At 42.5% G+C, this 16,353-nt stretch overlaps 1 protein-coding gene across 6 annotated transcripts in view; it reads right to left on the bottom strand.

The window, feature by feature from the left end:
• The window catches only part of CLYBL (citramalyl-CoA lyase), a 152,866-nt gene that overhangs the window by 65,965 nt on the left and 70,548 nt on the right, over window positions 1–16,353 (bottom strand). For all 6 annotated transcript variants that reach the window (XM_068677699.1, XM_068677709.1, XM_068677692.1 and 3 more), the window contains one exon: window positions 8,415–8,604. In XM_068677699.1, the coding sequence (XP_068533800.1) occupies window positions 8,415–8,604 (190 nt within the window). The remainder of the gene's footprint in view (window positions 1–8,414; window positions 8,605–16,353) is intronic.

The raw sequence follows: 16,353 nt of genomic DNA, 5'->3' as shown, positions 1-16,353 counted from the left end.
TGGGAGTAGACTGTCCTGCAATGAACAAAACACAAGTGCATACCAGTGCAGCAGCCCCTGGCTTTGATTTCACAGAACATTTGAGGAATCATCAACAGCTGAAAGAAAGGGGCTAACTTTTGAAAGTTGCTTAGGAGAAGAGAAATGTGACAAGGCTAACCAAAAGCACACAGGGGTACTGGGGAAGCTTAGGAGGTGGGGAGACTTTCGGCTTGATGTGTAGCTGTGTACACGAGGAAAAAGCTCAAACTCCTGAAGGGTTTAATCCTGAATTACTCATTTAGACTCAAATGTCCTTATTCATTGAGTGATGTTATCTGAATAAAGACTGCATTGACTCTGACTACATAGATACTTAGCAGAAAAATTTAACAAAGAGGGCAGTACTTTTATGTTTTGCTTACCTCCAGTACCATTGCAGTCCTCTCAACATAACTTTATGTATACAAACAAAAGTCTGCCCAAATTTGATCCGACGGATTTCCATGTTACACATGTATACACAACCTTTTGTACCGGCTTGATTTTCTGTAGCACACTTGAAAACCAGTGGCTCCCTTTGAACAGTGCTTAGATGCTCACTGGCTGTGCAGGCAGGTCTCTCCTCTTATGAATACACATGAAATACTGCAAAAATGTCCAGAAATGCTACAGAAATATGTAGCAATACATGAGCTCCAGCCCTGCAATTAGCTAGCCTTCAGTACCCAGGTGTGCTGCTGTGCCTGAAGACACAGTACAGTACACATGAAGACTTAAAGTGCCACGAATTCCAAGTCCATGCAAGCGCTGTGTACTCTAAAACATTTTCCCAAGTCTGTTAATAAATCCCTGCCTGAAATTCCTGTTAATCCTGAGCCAAGACATTTTCCCTACGTTTCTAGACACCACTGTGTCAGCAGTAATAGTTATATCAGAACGTGTCCAAGTCAGACTTAATTGGATACGTCTGAATCAGTGGAAAAGAAATAACTGGCAATTCAAAGGCTCAGCTCGAAGAGACACAGGCACCATTGAGCTCATTAAGAAGAAAATTGCTGAATATTGTGATAGTACTTATGAATCCTCATATCTTTATAGAAGGAAGATGATTGGCTTGTAGAATAAAACAATAGGAACAAGAACTTTTATTGTCAAGCTACCACTCAGGAGTGGCAGTTCTTCCAGGACCGTGGTGGGATTAATAAGGGCGTGAAAACACTTTACAACTTCCATAAAAATGTATATTCATCAGAACTCTTCAAGGATCAAAAAGGCCTTGCAGAGTTTGACTGTACAGTTCAGCTTCCCTACTATAAACCAGAGAGACTTCTGGACTCCCCAATTCCTACAGCAGAAATTTCCCATGCTACTGAGACTTTTAATAATGGCAAGCCACCAGGGAAAGCAGCATTCCCATTTTAATTTTGAGCATCTTTTGAAGACAAGTCACCCTACTATGCGCCTGTGTACATTTAATCATTCTCTACACACTTTATCAGCAAGCCTTCTCCCTGTAGGAGGAATACAATTAGGTACAGTACTAATTTATTATAAATAAAGCAAAGACCTGGTAAAATAACCTAGTTATCAATGTTTCATGCAACTGTGCCTATGAAGTACTAGCTAACATTCTCACCATGAGCCTGGAGAAATACCTGCGGCATTGATAAATCCTAACCAACTTGGCTTTATTAAAAAAAGGGGAAAAAAAAAATATTATCATTGCATAACACAGGAAAACTGTTGATTTTAATTGAAGTAGCTAGAGATTTATGGAAGCCAACCGCAGCTTTTTTCCACTGATACTGCAAAAGCCTTCAATAAGATCAATAAGGAAACACATTTCGCTAAGGAAAGCCTAGGATTTTTTTTTCGTGTACCATGCTGACCCACTTCATGTATTTATCTCCACCCTCAAATTTAGTTGAAGTGTTATTTTGCATGCAAGAGCCTCTTCTCATCAGTGATAAGGAATAAAAAGGTCAGAAGGCCTCAGATTAGGGGAAAAATGGTAGGCAAGGATGCTCTCTCTCTGGTGTGCTGTTTGTTCTGACCCCAGGATCAGATCTCTGGCGCGATGGAGGAGGCATTCTCATGGGGAGAAATCTCCATAAAATCAGCGTGCATGCGGATGATCTGCTCTTAACTGTAATGAACCCGGAGTCATCTCTTACGTATGCGTTATTCATAACGGAACAGTCTGAAGAGTGGTCAGGCTTTAATCCTATTTTTAAAAACAGATGATTCAAAAGAATTAATTGTTTTTCTTTCCTTTTTTTTTTTTTTCTTTTCCTTTTTTTTTTCTTCCATGACACAGCACAGCGATGATCTTTTAAGTGGCTGCTACAAGGTATTAACTAGGAGCAAATTTATGCTATGACCCTAAGAGGCCGTGCTGCTGATAAGCCAAAGTAGGTCCGTCCCTACCCATCTTACCAGCCAAACTGAGCTTCCCCTCACTGCTGAGGGCTGCAGGGAGAGCAGAAAGGCTCAGGGACTGCTGCTTGCCCTCTGAAGGCAGGGATGAGAGGAAAGGACAGAGCTGAGGCTTCCTCTTCCCCAGCTTCTGATGCTCAAGCGCTGGAGGAGAGAGCAGCTTCCTTCAAAAAGAGACAAAGTGAAATGATTGTGACTCACAGCAGAAAGGGCTGGAGAGCTTAAACCCTCATCAGTCCTCCATCGTTTTACCGTGCAGCCCTGAATATTAATAACTTTTATTGGATGAAGACGAACTCTTCAGTTCCAGAGGAACAACAACTTCTTAATTTTAACTGAAGTGCTTCGTGTTGGAGGACTCCGCAGCAGCTTCCCAGCCATACATATACTTCAAGGGATTGCTTTTACACCTCTGATATAAAAAAAACATGAGCAATTTAACTTTTTGAATGCCATTTTTTATTAGAGAAAAAGTGACAAATAAATGCTTGTTCATGGCTGGTAGGATTTAATTCCCTGGCATGAAGTTTAGGTGGGGCAATTAGGTCTAACACCACTACTGGGATAACATCCTGGCAAATATGAATGAAAACTAACATTGAGAGGAAAACTACTTATTAAATGATAAAAGCCAGAGGCTGCTGAGCCATCACCCAGAGGCTGGAGGAAGGGAGGCCTTTGGGGCACAGAAGACATGCACAGGCCAGGTTACAGAGAAGATGCTTTAACCAAAGGAGGGTATTTTCCTGATGGCTGCTCCCTAATCATTGAACTGCTCAGGATGCTACTGTCTCAATACGAGCAAAAACTCACATATGGCTTTACTTTCTGTGCAGATAATCAAGCTGCGATTTTGATACCCAACGGGGTATCAGGTGTGGAGAAAGAACCTGAACCCAGCAACCCAGAAACAGAAAAAATGCCACAGCTCCCAGCGCTGCTGAAACCATTAGTTTTTCTTTCCTGCAACACCTTTCTACCTGATGACGTGGAATATGCTCTCGGCTAAATACACATTCTTGGGGCTCTGGGATGCCTCAGAAATGTATTTTCAGGGACCATGAGATCAAGACTGATGTTTAAACTGGTCTCATCACTTTGAGCAGAAGGACAGAGAGGTATTGTCTTGCTAAGGAAAAAACAGGTTTGATGTTACAGAAACACTGTAGTTCAACATATTCAGACAAGAACCCTTCAGTTCTCATTCAGAAATTACTTTTAGTTTTAAAACTTATTTGCTCTACAGTATTTTACAGAAGCCGAAATTGGAATGAAGTTTTCTGGATTTTACATAAAACAAGTATTTTGACAGACTTTAAGTAAGTATTTTGTAAGAACAATTCCCTCATAGCGAAAATTGGACATGGGGGGAAACATGGGGTTTTGTTTTGATTCCTAATCATAACACTGGCATTCCCTAGTGAAAGAAAAGTGAATTGTAGCCCCTTAAAAATTTTCCTGAGATGATTTTCAAGGGTCATTTTTGGCAGAAGGGACTGTGCCTTGGCTGGCTTTAAGGAGCACAAGAAATAGTAAGAGTAAGCCTACGGAGTAAGGCTCTGTATATCTCAGTTATTCAATTGACTTCAGTGAAGATAAAGCCACTAATAGCATTGGTCTAGAGCCATCGAAATGCTCCAAAACTTATCAACGGCTCAGAAAGAGCCAAAAACAGTCAAGTAGCAGCTCTGACTGGTCTCTTTCTAGGCTGACCCAGCAGCTGACATTCCCTGGATGCTCTGAAGAAGAGAAGCACCAAAGACAAGATCCTGCTGAAAAAAATGCTGCTCTAGAAAACATTTGCGTAAGGGTGGCAACCTGAACCCTGCAGAACTAACAAGGAAAGGTTGGCCCACTCTGCCTTTGGAAAATTAAAGCACTGGCATGGAAATCTTCCTTTCTGCACCAGGAGGAAACTTTTCCACTTGATAACAGGTTCACCTGGCATGGAAGCACTGTGAGTAAGGCAGCTCTGCAGAGAAAGCTACACCAGGGAGTGATCACTTGGCTGAGAGCCCTCGAGATATTTTCTCACAGCTCAGCTGCTACACAGAGACCTTTCAATGGCACAACATACAATTCAACCTACTGGCTTGTATGACATGGTCAAGTACCTGATACAGCCATCTATTCTGTCTTTTTTTTTTTATTGCAACTATAATAGAAGAATATTCAGGCCTTCTCCCGCAAAGAACTAAAAAGGGTATCTACCATTTTGTACCATTTCGCCATAAGTCTCTGCAGCGTGATGCACTTGCAATATATCAATGCTGCAATCTGTATTATCTCTAATTTAATAGTTTTAGGATTTGTATTTGAACTGCTCAATAATATTGCCCACTGAGCCATTTCTTTAAAATGGACAGCAACACTGGAGAAACTTTATACACACGTTAGTGGGGATGAGCTCCTATATTCAGCTGTGAACAACAGCTCAGGAACAGTAATTTCCCTTTAGCAGTATTCAAGTCCTTCCCTCACCAAACTCTTAACCAAAAAACAACTATATCGTGTAGAAATTCCCAACATCCTACACAGCCAGACACCTAGGGAGGCAGCTGCCAGTCCACACCATGTGATGTTATACATCTGAACCTCTAAAACCATTGTATGGAGCACCATGCCAGGATTTGAAGTCAACATGGGCTAAGTTTAGCAAGGCTAAAGCTAACTTTGCAAAACAAGGACAGAATTTTCAGCAACACTGGGATATTTTCTTATCAAGTTTCTTATTCCAAAATTTTTAAGACCTCCTTACAGCCCTGTCTAGTCCAAAAGGCCTTGCAAACATCCCACATGTTCTACTCACAGCAGATCAACTCTCACTCTCCTTCCAGGCTTAGTACTCTTCACACTATAACTTCGCGTTTTAGCCATTTCTTCACCTTGTTTACCCTTAAAAGTTGACAATTTTTCTCTTTGGGAGTTTCTTTTTGCAAGATGGAAGGGTTTCTGCTGCTTGGACTTGATGCAAGTGAAGGTCTGTATAAGCAGATAAATTTGATGCAAGATACTGTGAATCTTCAACCAGGTTCTGATTTCCCAAAAACCCAACATTTCACCAGCAAGAAAATCCATATGTAGAAGTTTTATTGATATAAAACATGGCAATAAATAGCAACATTCATCAGTAGTATTTGTTGTAAGAATAACGAATTAAAGGACAAACTCAATGTTGCCGTGTTTCCTGGTGTTTTGTCCTCAGTGTCAGATGACCCATTTGCAATGGGCCAGTGAATACTGTATTTCAGTGCATATTCTTGACATATCTTTCACACGAAGTCTCCAAACACCTCAGAAACATTAATAAATTAAGCAGCAAGAGCAGTAATAATTTCAGCTTTACATTCACAGAACCTAATCCTCAAAGTCTTCCTGATTATCTCTGGCAGATCTAAAAATGAAATTCGGTCTTCCAATCCGTTTGAATTATACTTTGCTACTAGATCATACAATCACACAGACTAATTCAGGCTGGAGGGGACCTCAGGAGACCACCTTGTCCATCCTCCTGCTCAAAGCAGGGCTAACTTCAGCTCTATACCAGTCTGCTTAGGGCCTTTCAATGTGTGAATACCCACACATGTGGAGGGAGGAGGCAGCACTGCTCTGGAAACCCTCTTCAAGTGTTTGACTACCTGCAGAGGGAAGAACATTTTCCTATATCTCCCCAGTTTGGTGTCATCATGAACGCGATGAGAGTGCACTCCCTCCCATCAATGAGGTTGTTAATGAAGAACATAGACAGTACTGGTCCCAGAGTGGGCAATGCAAAATACATGCAACATGCACCACCTATGTACAGCCAAACTGCCACCCACCCTACAGTGTTTCCACCCACTCCATTTCTCCCCAGGCTGACTACCAGGATATTATCATAAAACCCATCAAAAGCCTTGCTAAAGTTAAGGTAGACATCCATTTCTCTCTAATACTCAAAGATGTTAAATCATTTATTCAGAGAAAGCAATCGGGTTTGTTAAGCCATGATTTGTTCCTGATCAGTCCATTCTGGCTATGGACTTGGGCCCTCTGAAATATCTTCCATGAAAACCAGCGCTATCACTTTCCCAACCACGACTGTGAGGCTGATGGGCCTCTGGTTCCTCCTTCCTAACCTTTCTGAAGATGGCTGCAGCATTATTTGCCTTTCTCCAGGCACCAGGAACCTCCCCCAGTCACCATGGCCTTTCAAAGATGAGAGACAGCAGCTTCAGGGTGACACGAGCCAGATCCCTCAGCAGCTTCCAGTGCGGCCTGTCTGGTCCCATGGACCATCTTATTCAACTGGACACTGACTTCATCCTCCTCTACTTCCTCCTTCCCCAAACTTTGATTTTTGGAAATGCTCTTTGAGGCCTTGGAGCAGACTGACAGTAAAGCCGAAGGTTTCATGGAGGAGTGGGTTCATACTACCCCAGTCTTTCTTCTCCTCTTCTCCTTTTTGCTACTTGACATAGTTGTGGTAGCCATTCTTGGTCAGGCCTCACCAGTTTAGATCCCAGCCAAGCTTTGACCTTCCTCCTTCTGTCCCTACGTGCCCATACAGCACTTCTGTGTCGCTCGTTGGTAGCCTGCCTCCACTTCTACCTCCTGTCTGCTTCTTGTTTGCATTTAAGCTCAGTCAGGGGCTCATCTGTCATCTCCAGTTTGTATTACATAATTTTCTCCTAATTTTTTTGAAATCTTATACCCAGTGGCACAACTCTCCTTCACTTCAACAGAGCTAGAATTTTAACACCCTTTACAAACTGCTACTATCAACTTTGTCACCTTGATCATAGAAATTTTGGTTTGCTGTCATCCTATGTAACAAATAGATGCTTCTGCTTTAAATGATTTGTTTTATACAATTAAGCTGAACCTAAAAATGCAATATTTTAACACGCAATTGTGTCTTGTGTCATCTAACAGCAGCAGCCTCCCAGGTATGAACTAAACAATACTAATTCACTGTGACAGCAAATATAATTATAGTCTCCCACACAGAATTTTAGCAACTGGAAAATGTTTTCCAACTGTCTTCAACAGTATGCATGAACATTCAGCTATGCTATTTTCACTTTTCAGAACTAAAATAAATATCCGAAAACTCCATAAACTTTTTCTTTCTGACATACAAGTAAAGACCTGAAGGTTAACGAGAGCACTATTAAATAGAGTCCTTCTGGAAAGCATTAAATCCCCCCCCAAAAAAAACAGAAAACAATAAAATTTCATACACAGTTTTGAGATTACATGGGAAAATTTTCAAACCTATTTTCATAACTTCCTGGACAACACATTCATACTCAAACCCTAAACAGCACTTGCTGTTGTTTGAGGCACTGTGAAATGAACAGGAAAGCTTATAAATATGAAGATGATGTTATGGCCAACTGATGTTCCAGTTCAGAAATATTTTTCACTACAAAACATTCAAACCAGTTTCTGGTATACATGCTTTAAGATGTGAAACATTTTAAAAAGGAAATGGTTACTTTGAGATATTAAAAACAAAAATTGCTAGCAAGCATATCTGAACACGTATTTAGTTCATTCTCTCTTTCAGAACTTAACATCAACAAAAACTTAGCACTGGTACATGTATACATCCATTTCTCACTCTGCTCTCTGACTGCTTTCTTGTGGCACCTTCAATCTAAAATGCCCTCTAAATGCTGGTGCACTTGGGTTCTAACTACTCCTTCTTTCAGAAACATCCCTACTGGCATTTCGTCTGAAAATCTCAACAAGTAAATCTTTCTAAACACCCACAGGCTCAAGCCCAAACCCATACTCTTTTGCTCACAATCTGAAGATGCTTTTGTTTCAACCACAAAATCCCAACTTGGTGACTGTGAACTAACTCCACAAAGCCTATCACTTTGACTTTACTTTGTGTATCTTAAGATTTATCTCTGTCTCTCTGGTTGCCACTTCCCCAAGGCAAAGGTGATGTTTTTCCACACATTCTGTTTAGCACTGATTGTATTGCACAGATAATTTTTAATTACCTTTCTGTTCAGAGCCACGCCATCTTCACAGTCCAGCACCGCACAATCGACGTTTAGCGATGGGATTTTTCGTATCTTCTTTTCATCATCCGCAGGTACGTACAGCACAGCTCGCCTGGGAACATACTTGTGAGATGATGCAAAGTGGTAACTGAGCTTGGGAACACCAGCTGGCAGAGGAGAATTCAGCCTGTGAAGGATATGATGAAATCAGACTCTTGGCTACAATGCTTCAAGGAATAATTGACTATATTTTAAAAAGAGAAACTTTCCTACATTAATAGTGTCAGTTTGGTTTTATTTCTCAGGAAGATCTAAGGTAGGGAGATATCAGTATTTCAGTTAATTACAGTATAAAGCCCCCAAATCACTATGTTCAACAGAAGTTGCAAACTTTAACACCCAGAACTGAAGAAATGCCAGGTCTGAGATTATCCGTGTAGGCTTAATTACGCTGCCTGTTCTGTGCACTGTGACAAATACTAAATACAGAAAGGCTTTTGGTTTTTCTCCCCTTCTGTCACAACTCTTCTATAGGCTGGAGGCTATGCTGGGGAACAGATCAGGGCTGCTTTAGCAAGGAGGCTGCTATCTGCCACGTGTGCTCCAGAAGCTAGATGGCATGCTGTGAATGAAGCAGGGGTGTTGGTTAAAACAAACACCGCTTTGCAAGGTTGGTTTTGCAACCTTAGCATTATTTCAACAACCGTATTTGCATGCAAATTTTAAATAAGCAAAATGGTTGGAGAGGGAAACAAGAGAACAGCCAGGAATGAAAACCCCACGTAATGTGCAACCTCACTAATCCCAATGTGTCCTCTGTGAAGCCTTCAGACCCACAGCACAGCCCTTGATTGACAGAGCTCCTGAGCTCATCAGCATCATCAGCAGGCTGTTGGCCACGGCAGCTTTTAGCATTTATAAACGCTTCATGCACTACACTTGGGTGCAAGTGTGAGGCCGTGGCACCACAGGGCTTGAGTGGGTTGCATCATTATGGTCTAGAGTCATCAGGTTTGCTAAGGTCTCCACCCTGCACTGGTGGCTCCTGGCGAGGGAGCAGCCAACCCACCTCAGATGCAGGGCTGGTGGGCCGGGAGGCAGTGGGGCTGCCGGGGGAGGCTGCCCTCGAGTGCAGTAGGGAGCTCGCCTTGCTCCATAATTACAAGCACAGAGAAATAAATTGCAGACGGTGCCACTGTGTTTCTTGGCCTTCCAAAAAAAGCCCCCTTGCCTGTTCCTGTTCCCACCCATTTCACGGTGTACCCCCCAGGCCTATTCTGCTACTTCAAAAATGAGGACAAAATAATACAATTTTCCTTCGTATCCAGAGCACAAGTCACTTCCACCACAAAATAATCCCACCACATAACACCATTACGCATTATCATGTATATTATTCAGCACTTTGAATAATGCAAAGCTTTTCTAGCACCGCACTGAATATGTCATTATCACATCATGTCAGGGACCCATGCATTCTCCCATGCCCCTCTTAATAATATTGCCCAAGTTGCTACATTTGGATGACACACGGCTATGTGGGCACATGGGTTTCCTTCACAGTGAGCACGACTAACCCTCTCTGACGCCTGGAAACGAGTTCAGTCAATCGAAATTGGAGCCAACGTGATGTGCTGCTGACAGACCGCTTTGATACTTGCTTTTCTAAGCTAACCTCGCCAAAGCATCCGCTCTTCCCCTAGGCCTGGCACCCTGAAAGATGAATATAGGTCTTGGGTTAAAAATTTGAAGGCATCTTTTATCACATTTTAACTCAGTAAACTAAGCAGAAAAGGACAACTATTCAACCATCTCCTGTGCCAGGTCCCTGCAATGTCCTGGGTGGACCCATTTTATGAGCCCACAAAAACCAAACACCTTTGTAGTACGTCTGGTAATGCTTAATTCACACTAAGCAATGGGGCAGCTTTGCTGTTGAAGAGAAACGATGCACTATTTATTACAAACAGCAGTGCTACCCTTGCTAATAAATCCTCATCTCCAACTGTGGCAGCTCCAAGACTTGGGCAGTGGAGGTCCTGACACTCAATACCAGGAGCCATGTGCTGAGTCTCCTAAGCAGCATCCTTGCCCCTCTCCCACAAAACACTTCACGTTCCCTGCCATGTATTGAAGTGGGGATGATAACACAACTTGAGGCAACTCAAGTGGCTGCTAGTTAAATCCACTTAATCCCATTTTCTTGTAGCAGTGCTCTGGGAGAGCGAGGAGGAGGTGGAAGAGTGGTTTATCTCAAATGGAAAGAGGAGGGTCTTTCTTCAGTGTGACACAGAGGTCAGCAAAGAAGTCCGCAGTCCTTCACTAAACATAGATGAGGGGACAAAAGTGATTAGTTTCCATTCTTTTTCTCTGATGGCTTCAACCCTCTAGTGCTGGAAGCACAAAGGAGCCAAAGAGCTCAGTCCATTAATAGTTAACTACGGCCTACAGACAAGCAGCCGCTGGAGCACTCTTACTGTCTGCCTCCCACCAACCCAAACTTGATGAAAGTGGCTAAAACCATCATCTCAGAGCACACTGAGGGGACATATCTCCTGTCACACACACATTTCCCAGGATTTCTCCAAGGGCTGTTGGACCATCCAGTTTCCCCTTCACTGCTGCAAGCCCCATGGAGGCCACTCTGCTCTGAGCACCATGCACAATGGCACAGAGAATCACGTAGGTGAAACCCTCAGTGTCCACAGAGCAGATTCAGTCAGGTGTCACCTTTAAGGTCTGTGATCTTCTATTTAGATGGGGCAGTGGTGTGGCCTCCCCTCAAGAACTAGTAGATTTAATCCATGATGCTACCACCTGGTGACTGCTGGTATCTCCTTCTCAGCTTTGCAGCCCCATGGGCCCAAAATTCAGGATTCTCAGGACACAGATTATGATAAAAATACATCAGTTTGTCAAATTATTAGTCTTATGAAACATTTTAGCAAAGAAGTACTAATTTTTTCAAGAGGTGTGACCAAAAATGAAGAGTACAGGAGGAATTGCTGTCAGCTGCCCAACACATCTTCTCCTTTCAAAACAAAGAGCTCTAGAAACGCGAGTGTAAAACAAGGCTCTTCATCAAGGATACCTAGGTGTGGCTGCAACAAACATTTTCAGGTGCTATTATTTTCCCAAATATTGTTTTAAAACCCTGTTCTCACTGCACATTTTCCTTGCCTAGTCATATCTTGTGGTCTACCATGAATGAATTGCGGAGTAAGAAGCACCTGTATTAAGAAGTCCATTTGCCCATGGACCTTGTGGAAAGTGAGAGTGGCAAAACCCAGCATACTGACAGTTAGCTATTCTGGTAGAAAACACTATCAGGATTATTCTGACAACTTTTTTTATTTTGAAAGAGTGAAAACATCCCCAGTGTGGTTACTTTTTTTTTTTTTTTTTTTTTTGCAGGGGGGGGAGTGTCAGGGAACAGCACTGCAATCTCAGTTATATCATTAACCCCATGCTGTAAAGACGAAGAAAATCTTGCATATGTTTCCTGACTGCAAGTATTTTAATGATTCAAACTAGCTTGACTGTGCCTAAAACTAAACACATGGACATAAGCCAAGTGAATTTGCTAAGACAACGTTTCTTCCTTTAAGCACTGCACGTTAAAATGAGGACTAGGCTATTGGGTAATGCTCATTAAATTGTTTTACTGCAGCTTCTCATTCACAGCATCCAGCAGCATGCCGAATGTTTGTGGGTACTGGAACTGAAAGTAAATTTCTTCAGCAAACAGAGCACTCTACTAAAGTCTTCATCAAATATGTAAAAGTTGCTAGCAAATTAAAGTTACTCTCGATCCTCTGAGAACAGTTTCACCTAAGAGCAAACAGCTCATCCTCAGGAAGGAGAAAACAAAACTGTTCCGATTCCTAAGAGGCGCTGCACTTTGCAATGGCAGCCCGACAGCGGGACAGCAACCAGCAAAACTACTGAAAATTACAGAGATTTCCCTGATGCATACTGCATTTTCACATTCCAGCATTGCTCGTGCTCACACATTTACTGAACTGTACGCACCTGTGCCGTCTCGTTGGAGCCAACAACCTATAGCCCAGGAAGTAAAGTGCTCCCATCAGTTATTTTCAGGATCAGCACTTTAACTTGAGCCTCTGCTCTATGTTTGTTTGCTAGATCGAGTCATCCTAGAAGATCCCTACACCATCACGTGCCCAACACATGGAAAAATATCCATCACTTGATAGGCCAAATCTCTACTTCTAAAATCCTTGGCACAGTGTTGCCAAAAAGTTTCTAAAGATCGTACTTAGGCATTTGAACGAAAACCATGAAAAAAGCAGGGAAATTTCCACACTGTGCATTTTTGAGCTGTAACTGGTAAATAACCGCAATCCCAGATACCCAGCAGGGTGGGGTGGCAGAAGGACAGAAGTGATCCAAGATCTAAGACCCCACTGAACACAACACAGCTAACATTTTAAAATCTCCTCCGAGCTAATTGTCTGATGTTTGCGAAAATAAAAATAAAGATAAGAAATTAAATATAACGGCTTTACTACGTCTGATTTACTAGGGAGTAGCTCCCAAACACGCACAAATAATTGACCAAAGACAAAGGCAAGTTGCGGGGAAATTACAAAGCACCCCAATTTGCATAGTAATTCTTTCTAATTAAGGAAAGAAGCTAGAAGTTGTTTGTTATAAACATCAGCAGGCCTTGTGCAAATACGACCAGCTCACAACCGAGCTAAGCATTCGTCAAATCAAAGCGACTTTCCCGAGAGTTTTATTGGTACAGCTGCAGCGCATGCATTTTATCACACATGCTAATAATCCTGGTTATGGCACTAACATTTTAATCATTTGTTCTGTGGGCTTGTTTCTCAAACAATTAGCACTAATGAATGGCCAAAATACCTCGGATCATATATGTCTAATTGCAGTCAAGAGCAGTTATTGTCTGCATGTACATTTCAATTCACCTCTGGGGATAATGTTTGTTAATTGTATTTCTTTATATAGCAAGTGAAAAAAGGCTGTTCACTCCAAAAGGGACTAAGTGTTCTCTTCTTTCCCTTTGTTCCCACAAGAAGCTAAAGTCACTTCAAGAGGCACTTAATCCCATCATCCATGGTTACAATTGCCTTACAGCATCAATCAAAAAGAATCTGAAGTAAAATGATGCAGCTATATTGTGTAATTAAAAGCAATTCAGGTAGTTATTGCTTGGGGCATTTTCCAGGTCCAAATACTTCAAATGGCACCGCGGGGATTCTAAATACTGTAGTGTTTTAAATTTGGTCAACGACAATATCTCACAGAGAAAGGGGAGGAATATGCAAAAAAAAAAATCTCCTAGTGTGTATTGTAAAGCAGAAGAAAAGAGGAGGAACAGCTAACGTTTGAAGTGACAAAATCTACAAGTCTCCATATAAAAGGGAAATAAAAATATCAAGAAGAGAGAAAAGGGGAGGAAAAAGAAAAGGACCGCACTTTTAAAGAAAAACAAATTCCCCGCAATTGTTGAAAAGTTAACATGTGAAAAAATGCTAACGTTTTCTCGGGCGGAAAACAAAAGATGGTTTCACCAGCTTTGCGGCCAGAATACGGGGCTCCGAAAGCCTGGCGCTTTCCTAGGGGAAAGAAATTCAAGGTAAACTGGTAAGTTTTGCTTTTTTTGGAAAAAAAAAAAAAAAGGCTTATGTTAAAAGAGAAGACATATGATATTTACTTCTGAATAAAGCCAGAACTTCGCTAAGGTGCTTTACCCAACAACTGCTACTAACAGTGATCCAATTATGCTAAAATAAAAACTGCGTCTTTTCAACATATCAAACGCTCTGCTTTACATTTTGATTTCTTCCTTTGTTCCCAAACCACTAAGGTCATTTCCCTGATGCTCCAAAGAAAAGAAAAAAATAATAAAAAAATTGAGAAATCCTTCAAACCTAAAAATCCACTTTCTCCCTCCTTAGCGGCAAGACAGCAGCCCCTTGCTCCGGCAGACAGGGGCGAGCAGGTCTCGTGGTATAGGGCTTTTGAAAAGCAGCTTTGCTGATGAGTCAAAGCGCCTTGAAAGAGGCATTGTCTGCTTTTAAAGTCCCCAACAAGGCCGATATGATCTCACAGCGATGTACCGCCGAGATTAATGCCCCTGAAGCTGATGGAGTTATACAGGTGTGAGATGCCAGAAGCCACGACGGGAGCAGGATCCCCTCTCTCAGCTCTCCAGAAGGAGAAAAAAATAAACCTGGGCATTTGCACAAAGTCATGAGGGATCCAGTGATGGGGAAGGGGGGCAGAGAAGTGCTGAGAAACCCTCAGCAAAGGACAAGTTGTACCCTCTGCAATGCGTGCTCCAGCTCTCTGAAGGGGCCGACTGGGTCGGGGAGCAGCTGCTGCAGGAGAGCCCAGAGCAGGCAGAGGTGCAGAGGGGGATTGCCAAGGACTGGCAGGACACAGCTTTATACCCCAAAAACAGAGACAAATAACACAGGGAAGGAGAGCCCCACTGATAAAAAAAAGAACACAACTGTGACACGGAGAAGAGTCAGTAGAGGAAAGCAGTGCAGTGCTTGAACATTGAGTATCGCAGCAAAAGTTGCTGGTGAGTCGTTTTAGGGAAAATGTGTGTCTTCAGCTGCTACTTATAATTTTTCCTATCTCCAGTAAACCAATGTAAGCCCTGTAACTGGAAACCAGAGCCTTTCTGGGGCACAGATCGAGAGCAAACCAGTAACTTACTGACAAAGGCTTAAAATCACGGACCCCTAAGCCATAAAATGATGAAAGGCTATCACAGGTTAAATAGTTAACCAAACTTTCTCCTCCCACCAGCACTAAACGTAAAAAAAAAAAAATAAAAAAAAATGACCTTTTATTTACCCCACCGTGTTCTTTCAACCACGTTTGACCCCGTTGTTTTGGTTCACTCAGAGCTCCACCATGGCTTGAATCACTGTGACTGGAGATGGGGCTTTTCTTCTCAGTTCAGAATAGCCAAATTGGGGGGGGGGGGGGGGGGGAGGACGGGGAGGACCTTTATCGGCTTCTCCGATTACTAGTGTCTGGTGTTTTCACAGCAGCAAACATAGTTTGGGCTTCAGGAAGATGCGAGTGTGACCGTTCTTCTATTTAATAGGGGAATTTAAAAAAAGAGATTTAAATAATGGGCCAGGGCCACGAGGGCTGCTTGCTCCTCATGGCAACAGGCTGCTGACAGCGGAAAGCCCGTCTGTGCCTGCGTGAGTTTGCCATCACCCAAGGTTAATTGGTGTCCTGTCTTGGGGAGCTCGAACGCACGTGATGATGCCCCGTGCACGGCCTGCTCCCTCCTCACGGCGCGGTGGCCTCGGGGCGGCCTGTCACACCAACACGGCACAGCTGGGCCGTGCCGCCGGCCCCGCTTCGACTGGGCATCAGATCTGGGCATCATCAGCCAAGTTCCCGGCTCCAGGGGACACCTAACGCTGTCCTTCCAGACCCAAACCTCGGACAGGCCATGGAAAAATTCTGTGTTTGTCCGCGACACATTCACCAGGCCTCGCTCACCGAAGGAAGGCGTAGCCAAGATAACAATTCACTTCCCTGTTTTCCTACAGATAGCAACATTCTGAAGTCTTAATTTCTATAGGTACACTTTAAATGGTTTAATATATTTAATTAATGCTATTTCTCTCTCTCTTTTTTTTTTTTATCCACATTTTTAGTAAACGACAACACTCCAAAGAGATTTTCGAAAATTTTGTTTAGCCATATGACGTCCTGACAGAAGCTCTTGTGTTACATTTTTTTAACAGAGTTGCAACTAGCAGCTGCAAAATAAAATTACAGCAATTCTTAAATAACAAAAAGATCCCACAATAAAACTGACGATTCAGTACTACATCAAGACTCTCAGAAAAGACTGCACATAAAATTACTCTTTTGAAGATGCGCGTTGCAAAGTAAAAAAAGATTACTT

This window comes from Anas acuta, chromosome 1 (assembly GCF_963932015.1).
Source record: "Anas acuta chromosome 1, bAnaAcu1.1, whole genome shotgun sequence".
Taxonomy (NCBI): Eukaryota; Metazoa; Chordata; class Aves; order Anseriformes; family Anatidae; genus Anas; species Anas acuta.
The sequence above is the reverse complement of the archived record's forward strand: the minus strand, read 5'-3'. Positions and strand labels throughout refer to the sequence as shown.